General features: G+C 36.5%; 1 protein-coding gene across 1 annotated transcript in view; it reads right to left on the reverse strand.

Annotated features, from left to right (window-relative positions):
* Positions 1–1,109: 1,109 nt before the first annotated feature.
* The window catches only part of LOC123880215 (glutamate receptor 1-like), a 136,175-nt gene continuing 121,217 nt past the window's right edge, over positions 1,110–16,067 (reverse strand). The window contains exons 16-18 of the mRNA XM_045928209.1: positions 4,615–4,729; positions 3,984–4,244; positions 1,110–1,823 (exon numbers count right to left, since the gene is read on the reverse strand). Of these exons, the coding sequence (XP_045784165.1) occupies positions 1,758–1,823; positions 3,984–4,244; positions 4,615–4,729 (442 nt within the window). The 3' untranslated portion in view covers positions 1,110–1,757. The remainder of the gene's footprint in view (positions 1,824–3,983; positions 4,245–4,614; positions 4,730–16,067) is intronic.

Here is a 16,067-nt window from a genome sequence, read left to right on the forward strand (position 1 = left end):
GTTAAAAATCGTTACAATAAATGCATAATAGAAGGATTTTATACATTTATGAGCAATCCTTTATAACATTGTAAAAAATACATTCTTGGAGAATTATTCCGCATTTTTTCCATGGAATATAGTCTTTGTCCCATTTTACAATTATTTTCCTTCGGGTTTTCGGTTTTGTTTGTTTGGCCGTATATCCGGAACAAAATGCAATTGATTTTAAGCTAACTTCCGGTTGAAATAGAGGCTTGAAATTTTTAACATTACTTCAGTAGCGACGAAATTATAAATATTAAGAACTACTTGACGAGCTACTGAAAAACCTGACATATTTTATACATTTATAATATTAATAATAAGATTAAATTCAAGTAGATGTTTTTGCATCTACTAAAACTACTCAACTATTTATTGGTTACATACTTTTTATTGCATATTTTATCTATTAAGTATTATAATCAAGACATTACTACCTTCAAAATAAGAGCTTAAAAGAAATTTGAAGAAGTTAAATACCACCTTACAATACCAAGGCATTGTACGGCAAATAATTGAAGTATATGTATAAATACATATATTGAATACGTAAAAGATATAATAAAGCTGTACCTAACTGTTACGATTAGTTATCAGACAAAGCATTATAATATTTTTATGATTACTCTGATATTATGCTTAGGTATAATAATTATAACACAATCTTTTGACTTTTATACGTCAAAACTACCCTACCTACAGTACCAATCGTTAAATTAGCAACATACTTCTTACACGTTAGTATTACATAACTAACAAAATCGTTAGAATAAACCATCACTAAGATTATATTAAATAAATAATGCGTATAAGATGGATGTGTTCCAAAACGACATCAGAGCATCCTGACTCCAAGCAGTTTTGTGTAAGTTAACTCCGACTCTTAGAGTACTATTAGTGTACAGCGTGAAGCCAGAAACTCGTGAAATTGAAGCAGAAGATAGAATAGAATAGAATAGAATAGATTTTTATTCAAATAAACTTTTACAAGTGCTTTTGAATCGTCAAATAATTTACCACTGGTTCGGAATGCTGTTCCTACCGAGAAGAACCAGCAAGAAACTCGGCGGTTGCTCTTTTCAATTGTTCAATTTACAATAATATTCTATATTATTGTAGAATGAATGAAGCGAGCTTGAGACCGAGTGGAACGAAGTTCAAGTGGGTGAAGCTTAATGAACGGGTGACTAGCGAGTCGTAGCGTATTTAAAACACTAAAAGACAAATAAAACTGCTTGCAGCCCGGGAGCTCATATTTATTTTTAACCATTATTTTTCAATAGAAAGACTAACCAATAGTTACTCGCTCTTTGAGATAAAACTACTTTTGATTAAGCTCTACAGTCAAAAAGTACTTTTGCCTGTTTCTATTAGTCAAAAGAAGTTTTGATCAGATAAAAGATTCCAACTGTAACATTTACAGTGTAAACTCTATATAGCGAAATTGAAGGGCCGGATATTTTATTGCGTTATAAAGAGTTTTCGTTAAACAGAGAGTAGAATAACAAATTAAACCAAACAAACTTTAGCAATTCCTTCGTTTTAAATAAAAGTTCGTAATGTAGAGTTTACAATGCATAATATTATAATAATTATATAGACTAGGTGACAGTCACTACCGGCGCATTCGTCAAACTTGCACTCGTCTAGCGTTCTTAGAGCTGGTAGAGGTCAACATTGTTGGTCTTGCATACAGAAGAGCGGCGAATGTTAACGCCACCCTTCTCCGAGGATCACACATGAGTGAAGCTGGCGTGGACCGCATCCTCATGGGAGATTTGAGTTCCGGCGGGAAAGTACTGAAAAAGAAAACATTAAAAAATTACCTAACATGAAAAAAATTCACGGTTTATTAATCATTTGTGCAATCATCAATCATCACACAAAACAGGTAGGTGCCCATCTGGCAAAAACTTTCGCAGTATGAAACTTTAAAATAACCAGAAACAAATACTAATTCAAATTCGAAGAAATAACTTGGATACAAGAGTTTGGCAATAGTGTTATCCTCGAAAAATAGGATTGAGGTTATTAAAATCCTGTGGGTACTCTTTGATTTCCTTGGATTAAAAAAAAACTTTTGTTACTCTCTAGATCTTTAACAATATTCATGCAAAAATCACGTCAATCTCCGTTATGGCGTTCAAATCAACAAAAATACACACTTTATAATAGATAAAATTATTGATATCGATTATTTGTGGTAAGTAGCACCTTTAAGATAACTATACCAAGTGGGGTATCATATGAAAGGGCTTTACCTGTACGCTCTCAAACAGATTTTTATTTATTTTTATGCAAAATAGTTTTTGATTTATCGTGCAAAATGTTGGAAAAAATACCCGAGTACGGAACCCTCAGTGCGCGAGTCTGACTCGCACTAGGCCAGTTTTTTTAAATTTTACCAAGCAATTCATATTTTAGTCAATTTAGTGATACATGGAGACATTCACAAAGAATTAAAATCAGCACAATCAATATGTTATATAAATATACCAGTGGTATAAAGGAACAGTAAAGACAATCTGGCAGTAGAGAATCAGTAAATAACGAGCTTGGATCAAAAATTATTATAACAGCTTTAGAGGTAACAAGAAAGGTGGCTTTATAGCGATTTTGAAAAAACTTTACACACACTACACGACAACAAAAACAGGTATAAAGAAACGTAGGAGAATTGAATTATAAATGATTTGAAGTGTCGAGACAAAATTGGACCAAACGAACAACATTTATTTCTTCAGACGTACCTAATATAATTAATTTGGTTCTCATTTGAATATTAACTAATTGAACTACAAATTTTGTTCATACGTTCTTGAAATTAATATCTGTGTTTGTGCTTTGCTAGATTTTCGTAAAAATAACTTGTTTTAGAATTACATAAGTACAAATATTTATGTATGTAAATTTTTGATGCAGTGTAACTTAAAAGTTAAATAATATATTTTGACTAACCACAGAGACACATATATTAGTTTCTAAAACGTGTCTTCAAAATTTTATTGAGTTCGATTGGTCAGTAGACAAATGAGAGACATACTACAATACATTCGTTTGCAGTGTACTACGAATAAACTCCTCTTAAGACAATTTTTACTAATAACCAGGTAGGGGATTAAAGACATCCAAATGTCGAGTATCATAAATCACAACACGATGATGACAAAAATCAAAAGAACAAACGGTACGTGTGAGGGCTAAGAACTTGAAATAAGACTTACTAAAATTGTAATAATTAAAACATTTTCCGGTGTCTATTGCTCATCGCCTCCCGTCCGAGAAGGAAGTCATTATACTGAAGAAGATCCAAGAAAATAAACATCTGAATTATCATGTTATGTCAAGTAAAGCCTTAACTGCTATTACTTCTAGGTTATACTATATACGATGCAATTTTGGCTCTCAGAAGTCACGGCCCGCGAAATTCAGCAACTAAAATATTACTGCATGGGCAAAACTCTGAAGAGAATTTTCCGCCAGCAACTGCAGCGCTTCAGTTCATGGATCGAAATCGCGTAGACTTACAAAGCTCGTGGCACTTTGTGGTGAATGCGCTCTATACTGATCATACACAAACTTCGGCAGCCTAAGTACAACCAGTTGACAACTATTTCTCTTAGATTTTGCAGCGCTTTTGTCGTTTTTGAAGATGTGAAAATGGGGAAAAAGTTTCTCCAAGAAAGTGTTGTTGCACTAATTGCGCTTGGACTAAAGTGATGGATCCAAAAAAGTACTTGGACAATCACACTAATATTATAAAGGCGAAAGTTTGTATGTGTGTGTGTAAGTTTGTTACTCCTTCACGCAAAAACTACTGGACGGATTTGGCTGAAATTTGGAATGGAGATAGATAATATCCTGGATTAGCACATAGGCTACTTTTTATCCCGGAAAATCAAAGACTTCCCACGGGATTTCGAAAAACCTAAATCCACGAGAATATAATAGTTACCAACCCCAGCAAAAGCAGCACCATTCCATCCAAGTCGATCCTGATCACGCTGAGGCGTACGCTGAGGAGTCTTCCTATCATTTGATGCCATTCTGGCCTTAGCTCGTAGGGCTGCCCTTAGAGGAACATTAGCTCTCGCTGCTTCAGCTCGTCCATGTTGACAGAATTCAAGTAGCGCCACTCCTAATGCCAAAGCTAATCCTCCAACTAAGACGTAGAAGATTCCTGCCACTTGACTTAGGGTCATTTCGGTGATCGTCGTTTCCTGTAACGTACGTAATGTTAAATTAGTTATTTGCTGAAGTGGCATTGAAATAGTATTAGCTCAAATACTCAGGTGGTGGAAGCATCGGCATACGGTAAAACTGTTATATAAGGCACAATTTCTAAATAAAATTTTACTCCGTATCCGTATATGTATCCGTTCGTCTGCCTGTGTTTCGTGCAACGTAATACTTCAAAGCACGAGTATATAGGCTTCTAAGGTAATCTTACTTTAACCTAGACCCCATCATTGCTTTTTTAAACATCATTCTCGTCAAGCGCAAGCCTATAACGCAATAAAAAATGTAAGAGATCTTCACTTTCAGCAACATACAAGTATGGTGGAGAGAGACACATAAAAGATTCGATACCTCGTCTTTGACCAGATCGCAGTCCGGTTGATTGGTTGTCAACAGCCATTTGCGCCAAAGCTTCGGAATGAGGCCATCCCTCTTCATATTGACGATCGCAAGATTTATGCCCTCCCTGCAAATAGAACTAATATTGAATGTCAGCATTTTTTACTATACGAGAAAATTCAGCTTCATTTTGGGAATTGTATACATAAGAACGTGTATCCACTATCCACAGAAAGAAGTTAGTATCATAGACATGTGTTAATATACATTTCAACCTGAAAGGGTCTACATGTCTATGATACAATGTCACTATTCTGAACCGAATAGTTTTATTTTTAATTCAATCAAAAACCACACACGAGTCTAGCATTTTTCTTGGAAACTTCTCATAATCTCCGAAGAATCCCCGCAATAACATTCTAAAAGAAAAGTATGAAATAATGATCGCTCATCCACACCTTATTCCGAGAGCTCGAGAGGAGTCGTGAATTCTCTGCATCCAATAAAGTTCCGCGCGAACCGCGGGGGTAATAAAATCGCAGCTGTACGTTATAAAATGTAAATTTTAACTTGTTGTTAAAAATCACGTTCACAAATCGTGCACCATAAAAGTGGAGGGTGGTATAAATTCGGATTGCGGGAGTAACTGCCTCTGACTAAACAGAAAAGGACAGACAAAATTCTAGGTCCTTATATCACACCCTGACACTCCATACAAGCGAATTGTTACTACCTATTACTACTACAGAGCACCGGTCTGTCCACACATGATTTATGTATATGAGCTAGGCCAGTCGAGTGGTATAAGGACAACGCTATACCTAAGCAATATTATACTACGTGTAAACTCCATGAAACTCGATTTTAGGACAAACTCTCTACAGCGTCGACATCACGCGACTTTGGTTGGTTTAGCTTGTTTTCCATATTATAATGATACACTCTATACAGCATTACACCCTGTATTCATATAGCATGAATGACTCTCAATAACGAAAACAATTAAACAGCTGTGTACGGTTTTTATTTGAAACCGAATATATTAACAGAAATCTGGAAAACCACAGACATAGACTATATTAGTTTCTAGAATATGTCTGCAAAATTTCATGGACTTTGGTTGCTTAATATACAAATGAAATTGGAACTACGTTTGTATGAAGCGAGTGACGGAGAGACCCCTCTTAAGGGCCATGAGACCGGCCTGCCCGCGAAATTCAAATTTAATTTGGTTTTTTGCAATTTGTGAACTAATACGACAACGTAGGCTTATGGCATTGTTATTCCGACAGTGGCAGTATCATCCTCACAGGTTTATATAAAAATCTTTACTTGAAAAGGTCCAGTTTAAGAAATTAATTAAAGTATCGACTATTCTCACAAATTAGTCGATACGATTAGGCCGGAATTTTCATTTCATTGTGGTTCCGCATCCAGGTGTATCTCCCTCTTGAGCATCTATGTGTTTCCTTTAGTCTATGCATTTTTCACGCTGACGGGCCTCATGTGGATTTACGAGTATTCAGTATTCGACAGGGAATTACTACATACGGATGAGATATAAGCTGAATATGGGTATCTTCTGCATAGTAAATACTCTAGTGCAGCATTTTCCAAACTTTTTAGGATACCGTACCCAAAGGGTAAAAACGGAGCCCTGTTAATGTCACTCTGCTGTCTGTCTGTCTGTTTGTCTGTCCATCTGTCTGTCTGTCCGCGTGTCACAGGTCGCGGTGTCTAGCTCTTAGGCTAAATGAGTTACGAACCTGAAATTTAGGTATTTGGTGTATAACGTTGACCTAAAAACAATTATTGAATTAAAAATTCAATTAAATTATTTTTCAGGAGAACTCCCCATACGTGAAAAAGATGCGGGAATTTTTTTTTTCTCACCCTAGCATGTGGGGTATCATTATTTAGAACTCATTTGAATAGAGTACGAATATATTTTAAATTTTTTAATCTTGAATAATAAGGAAATGGGCAGCCGTCAAAGTTTTAGACTATTTTTGTGCCGGGGACTATCTCAAAAATTAAACTAGTCAGGAATATGAAATTTCGGTATATTATGCACCACATACTGCATTTAAACAACAAATACTGAAAATAACGATTTATAAAATAGTTTGTAAGCTGAGACAAAAACAAACAAATTTTTTTTGGGTTTTCCTTACACGGTTTATTGCAATTTTTTGGGATAATAACTACCATGTTAACCCGGAGTATATAATATTATAACTATTATTTTTAGTTTGTTGTTTTTGTTAAGCAGCTTTTTAAAATAAAATCAACATTGAGGAGAGTGGTGCCATCTAGCAGATACGTGTTTTATTACGTGGTTGCGATGATCATATATCGATTTGATGTAGTTATATCGTTGATTGATAGATGGTGGTATTTTTATTAGTCGTGTTATAAATTTACAGCTTGTTTCTGCAATAATATAATAATTTTAACAACCTACAATAAGAAAATATTAATTTTAGTTATTACAGTTAGATTAGATTAGTTAGATTTACGTGTAGTTAAGTATATTTTTTAGCTTCCAGGTGTATTACATCTGTGCATACATCTGTATATTTTACAGTTATTATAAATTAGACAGTTTGAATTGAACCAATTTGGAGCTCCCTTAATAATGGAGCTTCGAAATGTTGAAATAATATTGATACATAATTATTATTTTGTTCTGCGCTTGTTCCAATAATCTTTAATTTTTCAAGCTCAACACAGATGGCATTACTGTGATTTTATGTCACGTTAGATCAGGGCTCTCTCAACTAACTATATATAGGCTAGTGTCATTAGGTACTACACAGCATACAAAAAAAAAAACCTGCTGTTTAAGAACGAAAGTTTGGCAAGAATTCCCAATTTTTGAAGCGCCCTATTACTATATGTATAGGCGCCGATAAAACATTTGACAATGATTGGAATTAAAGAGAATGGACTTACGGAGAATCCATCATGCATTGTAAATTATAATTTTATGCACTATGAAGATATGGTGTACAGAGTACATTGGATAGGGTTTTAACAATTTTGGTAAAAAATATTGTGAATGTTGATGAGAGTGATGTGTAAGAGATTTTGCTTATCATAATTTCAAGTATCAAATCCTTGAAATTATGATATTCCAAAAATTTAAAAATAATGAAAACGCAGATACCTATTGATCTTTTTTGGTATCTTTGTTACTGTGAACGTGACTGGCATAAGACGAAGGCCCGCGTCTTCGTCCGCGTGGATTTAGGTTTTTTTAAAAATCTCTTGGGAGCTCTTTGCTTTTCCGAGATGAAGAGTTGGCTATGTCAATTTTTGAGACGCAAGCTACTTCTGTAATGTGCGATATACTAACTTTTAAATAAAACAGGACTTTTAATTATTTTTTTCATAGTTTAATTCATAGTATCTTATCAGAAATAATCATCAGTACTATCACCAGTCTTCGTTTTTGCTAGCGTTCATGTATCTACATATCTTCTTTGGAATAAAATGTAAAAGTTTTTTTCATCGCAGCCCGCATCCGTAGTAGGTAGTCCTACTTATGCATAACGTACCATAATATATACCTACCTACCCATTTTCCGCTGTACGTATTACCACTCTTTTATTTTCACTGTGCCTCTAGAAATGGACTTTTACCAACCATTGAGTTTTTCCAATTTGATCCTTATACGATTTGTAGGTACACTCCTCCCGCTTATATTTTGCGAGGCTATTCCGGTGAACGGCGGGCCATAATTTAGTTTTCTGCTCGAAGATAGCAAAAATCGACGGCAGTTCATCTCGGTGACTTTCCTATAGTTGAAGTCTTTCTTTTTGTGACATTTCATTGATTTTCAGTAGAATTCTAGTAGTAAAAGGTGCCCATTAGATGATAGGTTTTGCTGTTATTTTTGCTATAGTCCATTTGCTGTGACTGATGGCATGCGATGACTAATATTTTGGAGTAGGTAGGTATGTGGCAAATAGGTACCTAACCTTGAGCGAGGTATTTGAGTCTACTTGAGTGAAATTGCACTTGTCTCACTGCAATCTTTATTTCAGCGGGAATCTCATACGAGTGGAGATTGACGCTATATATATGTCAAAAACGTCTACATACTAGAAAATGAAACTTGTGTATACCTTAAGTTAAGTATAACCTGTACTTGAATAACCAATGCTAAAATCAGATTTATACGACTATATCATAAAGAAACGAAATTATTTCTTTTAGGCATCAGTTCAGTATTTGACGTAACATCACAATAATGTTAGTTAATTATTCATTTACGTATATATTATAAGGCCGCCTTTGCATACAATTGTTTTTAGTTTCTAACTTCTTGTCTTGTCTGAAAGGCATTCCGAACCAGTGGTAAATGCTCTTGACGATTCAAAAGTACTTGTAAAAGTCTAATTGAATAAAAGTCATTTGAATTTGTCTTGGTTATTTGTTGTTTTTTATACAATACAGTCATCTATCTATCTAATGTTAATAGATGGGGCTGTCTTCTATTACAATACTAATAGTTAGAACTATCATATTATGGGAATAATGGGATACCGCGAGGTTTCAGTTCGGGGCGAATCACGAGTATTCATTTATTTTATTTATTTATATATAGATGGATGATTGGCTCTTGATACTTCTGCTATATTTTTTGTAGCATTTACATCAGGAATGTTCGTGGAAGCAAGAGCTGACATGACAACTTTTTCCTGGGAAATAGTTTTTACACTATTTTTAAATCTGAATCCACGTGAACGAAGTTGCAGGAATCATCTAGCAAATGCGTATACCTAATTACAAGCAATATATCTATACTAATCTATACTAATAAATAAAATTGAAATCTCGGTCTGTAATTTCGAAAAAACTACTGGTTATTTGACCTATACCATGACTGAATCACACATTTTAAAAAAAATTGTGCGTCTATCTGTCTGGCTATTTGAACGGGCTAATCTTCGGAACGGCTGAACGTATTTTGATGGGACTTTCATAGACACGTAGAGAATTAACCAAGGAGTAACACAGGCTACTTTTTTAACCAACTTTAAAAAAGGCGGAGTTGTGTTTCGACGTATGTACACCGAAATCTCCGAGATTTCTGACCCGATATGCGTATTTTTTAATCGATAGAGAAACTTTGCGACATCACACTAATATTATAATGGCGAAAGTTTGTGTGTATGGTTGTGTGTGTGTGTGTGTGTGAGTATGTTTGATACTCTTTCACGCAAAAACCACTGGATGGATTTGGCTGAAATTCAGAATGGAGATAGATAATATTCTGGATTAGCACATAGGTTACTTTTTATCCCAGAAAATCAAAGAGTTCCCACGGGATTTTAAAAACCCAAATCCACGCGGACGAAGTCGCGGGCGTCAGGTAGTTGCTCCATAAAAAAATTGGATTCCAACTCTTCAATCCTAATGCTGCAGGGGACTTGACTATCAAAACTGATGGGATTTAGAAACAGTCGGTTATAAATTGATATGCGTTTGGTAGTGGGTAGATACCTACCAATACCAACTAAAGACTATATCGTTGAACTGGAGGATCCAACTCCTCAACCCTGATGCGGTAATAAATTGCATTCCTAAATCGTGGTGATCTTACGGGATTTTATACTATATATAGCTCGATTACCACTGACTCACTCATTGACATAATTGTTCTCCTAGAAGGAGACGGAAAATGATATAATGATGTAGGGGAGTTGTGTTCGGTTTCGGGAACCTTCTGGGGAAAAATTATGACATTTCGGAAAAACAAGATGGCGGCCGTCGTCATTTTTGCAGCTCCTTTGTTTTTTAAGGGACTCCGTTCAAACTCGCAACTATTAAAGAATGTAGTAAACGGTTACCAGAAAATGTGAAAAAAATTGGAAAAACAAGATGGCGGCCGAGCCGTAGCGTTTTCAAAATTTTCATTTTTCGACCCCGAACCGCGGAGCCACAGATCCGAAACGGGGTAATCGAGGATAATTATTTTTCTTGGTTTCTCCCACGATTATCCTGTATTTTGACAGAACGGGAGTGGTTTTTAAAAATTCAAGATGGCGGCTGTCATGGCCGCCGTTTTGTTCGAGGTACGAAAAAACGCAATTTTAAAAGTTAAATATCTCAAAGTTGGCAACATTGGAGCGATTCGGTTTCTATGAAGCGATTGTACGTATAGACTCGATGTATAGATTGGTGGGGAAAAATTACCCCATTTTTCGGGAAATTTCAAGATTTTTGCGAAAATGTAAAAAATCGAAATACGGACTTTTCGCAAAATCCGAGTATGAGCGATTAAGTGTTTTGCTCGTACAAATGAAATTTGGGTATTTTTGTCGCCGGAGACTGGCAACACTGGAATTTATCAAAGTAAAAGTGATTTTCGACACGGTCTTTTTCACGGTATCCCCTTTCGCGTGGGTGCAAGCGAGAGGAAAGATTGAAACGTCATCGGGAGCGGTACATCCTGTAGTTAATAGGAAAATTATGAAACCGTGTAAAATCTTTCTGTGAAACGAGTTGGCGGCCATTTTGTATTTTTTTTAATTTTTCGAAATTTTGATCACGTTTTTGAGGCAGTTGGCAACATTTTGGAAAGTCGACAAGTATGAATCGATTGTGTGACTCAACCAGCAGTATCGAAATATGTGAACAGTGTTGCCACATTTGGGGAGATTTTCGAGATTCTCCCCAAAAACTCCTCCTGTAAAATTTTGTATGAAAAATTTTTTTTTCACTGATGGTTTCGTATAGAAAACAAAAAAAAAATCGAGGAAAAATTTGGAAATAGCTGATGATCGAGGATGTCGGAGACGGGTGAAGGGTCCGCTCAAGGTATTGAAGATAGGTGGGGGTGCTCGACCAAATGTCATTCATGACGTCATCCAATTGCCAAAAAGCTGAAAAAAAATTCAAAATGGCGAAGAAAAGATGGCCGCCATACAAATTTCGCCGGTGTCCAGCTCGGAGGGTATAAAAGATGGAAGTGTGGTTTCTTGGCAAGAGATGATCAGGGTCCGAAGGTCTACTCGATGAATAGAAAAAAAATTCAAAATGGCGGATTTTTTTTCCCCATAGAAAATGTATGGCGAATATTGAATGTCACATTCTCCTAGAAAGAGACAGAAAACGATACATTGATGTATGGGAGATATGTTTAAATGCGTGATATGAGTAGGGGAAAATTATGACATTTCAGAAAAACAAGATGGCGGCCTATATGATTTTTGTGACTCTTTTGTTTTCCAACCGATTTCGTTGAAACTCGCAATCTTTGAAGAATGTAGTAAACGATTAATAGAAAAAGTGGAAAATTTTGGAAAAACAAGATGGCCGCCGTACAAATTTCGTCGGTGTCTATCTCGGAGGCTATAAAAGATGGAAGAATGGTTTCTTGGCAAAAGATGATCAGGGTCCGAAGGTCTACTCGGTGAAACAAACTCTGCATGCTCGCGGACCACTTTAGTGGTCCGCGCACCCACGCACCCTACTTTATTAACCTCAACTACCCCATTTTTACAAAAAATGATATGGATGTCGTTTTCGGAGTTTTCCAGGGCGCTGATTTTGATAACGACATTTATTTTGAAATCCAAGATGGCGGACATGCACTTTTTAAGAAAAAAATTGATATGGGTGTCGTTTTGTGGTGAATTGTGTATCTTAATAAATAAATTTGGTTAAATATAATAAAGTTAACATAACCACGTCACGCGAGCTGCTTTAGCAGCTCGCGCACCGAGCAAAACACTAGTTATTATACTATATATAGCTCGATTACCACTCACTGACTCACTCACTCATTGACATAATTGTTCTCCTAGAAGGAGACGGAAAATGATATAGTGATGTAGGGGAGTTGTGTTCGGTTTCGGAAACCCTCTGGGGAAAAATTATAACATTTCAGAAAAACAAGATGGCGGCCGAGGTGACTTTTGCAGCTCTTTTGTATTCCGACCGATTTCGTTGAGTTTTGCAAACTTTGAAGAAAGTAGTAAACGGTTAACAAAAAATGGGGAAAAAATTGGAAAAACAAGATGGCGGCCGAGCCGGAGCGTTTTCAAAATTTTCATTTTTCGACCCCGAACCGCGGCGCCACAGATCCCAAACGGGGTAGTCAAGGATAATTATTTTTTCTGGTTTCGCCTACGACTATCCTGTATTTTGACAGAACGAGAGTGGTTTTTCAAAATTCAAGATGGCGGCTGTCGTGGCGGCCGTTTTGTTCGAGGTACGAAAAAACGCAATTTTAAAAGTTAAATATCTCAAAGTTGGCAACATCGGAGTGATTCGGATCCTATGAAGCGATTGTACGTATGGACTCGAGGTATAGATCGGTGGGAAAAAATTACCCCATTTTTAGGGAAATTTCAAAATTTTCGGGAAATTGTAAAAAATCGAAATACGCACTTTTAGCAAAATCCGAGTATGAGTGATTACGTGTTTTGCTCGTACAAATGACATTTGGGTATTTTTGTCACCGGAGACTGGCAACACTGGAATTTATCAAAGTAAAAGTGATTTTCGACACGTTCTTTTTCACGGTATCCCCTTTCGCGTGGGTGCGAGCGAGAGGAAAGATTGAAACGTCATCGGGAGCGGTATATCCTGTAGTTAATAGGAAAATTATGAAACCGTGTAAAATCTTTCTGTGAAACGAGTTGGCGGCCATTTTGTATTTTTTTTAATTTTTCGAAATTTTGATCACGTTTTTGAGGCAGTTGGCAACATTTTGGAAAGTCGACATGTATCAATCGATTGTGTGGCTCAACCAGCAGTATCGAAATATGTAAACAGTGTTGCTACATTTGGGGAAATTTTCGAGATTTTCCCCAAAAACTCCTCCTGTAAAATTTTGTATGAAATTTTTTTTTTTCACTGATGGTTTCGTATAGAAAACAAAAAAAAAATCGAGCATAAATTTGGAAATAGCTGATGATCGAGGATGTCGGAGACGGGTGAAGGGTCCGCTCAAGGTATTGAAGATAGGTGGGGGGTGCTCGACCAAATGTCATTCATGACGTCATCCAATTGCCAAAAAGCTGAAAAAAAATTCAAAATGGCGAAGAAAAAATGGCCGCCATACAAATTTTGCCGAACTCCAGCTCGGAGGGTATCAAAGATGGAAGTGTGGTTTCTTGGCAAAAGAGGATCAGGATCCGAAGGTCTACTCGATGAACAGAAAAAAAATTCAAAATGGCGGAATTTAATTTTCCATACATTTTGTATGGCGAATATTGAATGTCTCATTCTCCTAGAAAGAGACAGAAAACGATACATTGATGTATTGGAGATATGTTTGGATGCGCGATATGAGTAGGGGAAAATTATGACATTTCAAAAAAACAAGATGGCGGCCTATATGATTTTTGCAACTCTTTTGTTTTCCAACCGATTTCGTTGAAACTCGCAATTTTTAAAGAATGTAGTAAACGATTAATAGAAAAAGTGGAAAATTTTGGAAAAACAAGATGGCCGCCGTACAAAATTCGTCGGTGTCTATCTCGGAGTCTATAAAAGATGGAAGAGGGGTTTCTTGGCAAAAGATGATCAGGGTCCGAAGGTCTACTCGGTGGAATAAACTCTGCATGCTCGCGGACCACTTTAGTGGTCCGCGCACCCACGCACCCTACTTTATTAACCTCAACCACCCCATTTTTACAAAAAAAGATTTGGATGTCGTTTTCAGAGTTTTCCAGGGCGCTGATTTTGATAACGACATTTATTTTGAAATCCAAGATAGCGGACATGCACTTTTTAAGAAAAAAATTGATATGGGTGTCGTTTTATGGGTTTTCGTGGTGAATATCTTAATAAATAAATTTGGTTAAATATAATAAAATAAAACCTAACCACGTCACGTGAGCTGCTTTAGCAGCTCGCGCACCGAGCAAAACACTAGTTATACTATATATAGCTCGATTACCACTCACTCACTCACTGACTCATTGACATAATTGTTCTCCTAGAAAGAGACGGAAAATGATATAATGATGTAGGGGAAATGTGTTCGGGTGGGGGATTCGACTGGGGAAAAATTATGACATTTCGGAAAAACAAGATGGCGGCCGACGTGATTTTTGCAGCTCTTTTGTTTTCCAACCGATTTTGTTTAAACTCGCAACTATTTAGGAAAGTAGTAAACGGTTAATAGAAAAGGTAGAAAAAATTGAAAAAACAAGATGGCGGCCGAACCGTAGCGTTTTCAAAATTTTGATTTTTCGACCCCGAACCGCGGCGCCACAGATCCAAGACGGGGTAGTCGAGGATAATTATTTTTCTTGGTTTCTCCCACGATTATCCTGTATTTTGACAGAACGGGAGTGGTTTTTAAAAATTCAAGATGGCGGCTGTCATGGCGGCCGTTTTGTTCGAGGTACGAAAAAACGCAATTTTAAAAGTTAAATATCTCAAAGTTGGCAACATCGGAGCGATTTGGCTTCTATGAAGCGGTTGTACGTATAGGCTCGAGGTATAGATCGGTGGGAAAAAATTACCCCATTTTTAGGGAAATTTCAAGATTTTCGGGAAATTGTAAAAAATCGAAATACGCACTTTTAGCAAAATCCGAGTATGAGTGATTACGTGTTTTGCTCGTGCAAATGACATTTGGGTATTTTTGTCACCGGAGACTGGCAACACTGGAATTTATCAAAGTAAAAGTGATTTTCGACACGGTCTTTTTCACGGTATCCCCTTTCGCGTGGGTGCGAGCGAGAGGAAAGATTGAAACGTCATCCGGCGCTGTATATCCTGTAGTTAATAGGAAAATTATGAAACCGTGTAAAATCTTTCTGTGAAACGAGTTGGCGGCCATTTTGTATTTTTTTTAATTTTTCGAAATTTTGATCACGTTTTTGAGGCAGTTGGCAACATTTTGGAAAGTCAGTATGTATGAATCGATTGTGTATCTCGGCTGGCAGTATGGAGATATGCAACCGGTGTTGCCAGTTTTGGGAAGATTTTCGAGATTTTCAACTAAGAAACTCCTGTAAAATTTTGTATGAAAAATTTTTTTTTCACTGATGGTGTTATATAGAAAACAAAAACTTAGTAAGCCAAAATTATGGAGAAAGCTGATGATTGAGGATATCGGAGACGGGTGAAGGGTCCGCTTAAGGTATTGAAGATAGGTGGGGGGTGCTCGAGCAAATGTCATTCATGACGTCATCCAATTGCCAAAAAGCTGAAAAAAAATTCAAAATGGCGAAGAAAAGATGGCCGCCATACAAATTTCGCCGGTGTCCAGCTCGGAGGGTATAAAAGATGGAAGTGTGGTTTCTTGGCAAAAGAGAATCAAGATCCGAAGGTCTACTCGATGAATAGAAAAAAAATTCAAAATGGCGGAATTTATTTTTCCATACATTTTGTATGGCGATTATGAATGTCTCATTCTCCTAGAAAGAGACGGAAAACGATACATTGATGTTTGGGAGATATGTTCGGATGCGCGATATGAGTAGGGGAAAAT

This window comes from Maniola jurtina, chromosome Z, assembly GCF_905333055.1.
Source record: "Maniola jurtina chromosome Z, ilManJurt1.1, whole genome shotgun sequence".
NCBI classification, from domain to species: Eukaryota; Metazoa; Arthropoda; class Insecta; order Lepidoptera; family Nymphalidae; genus Maniola; species Maniola jurtina.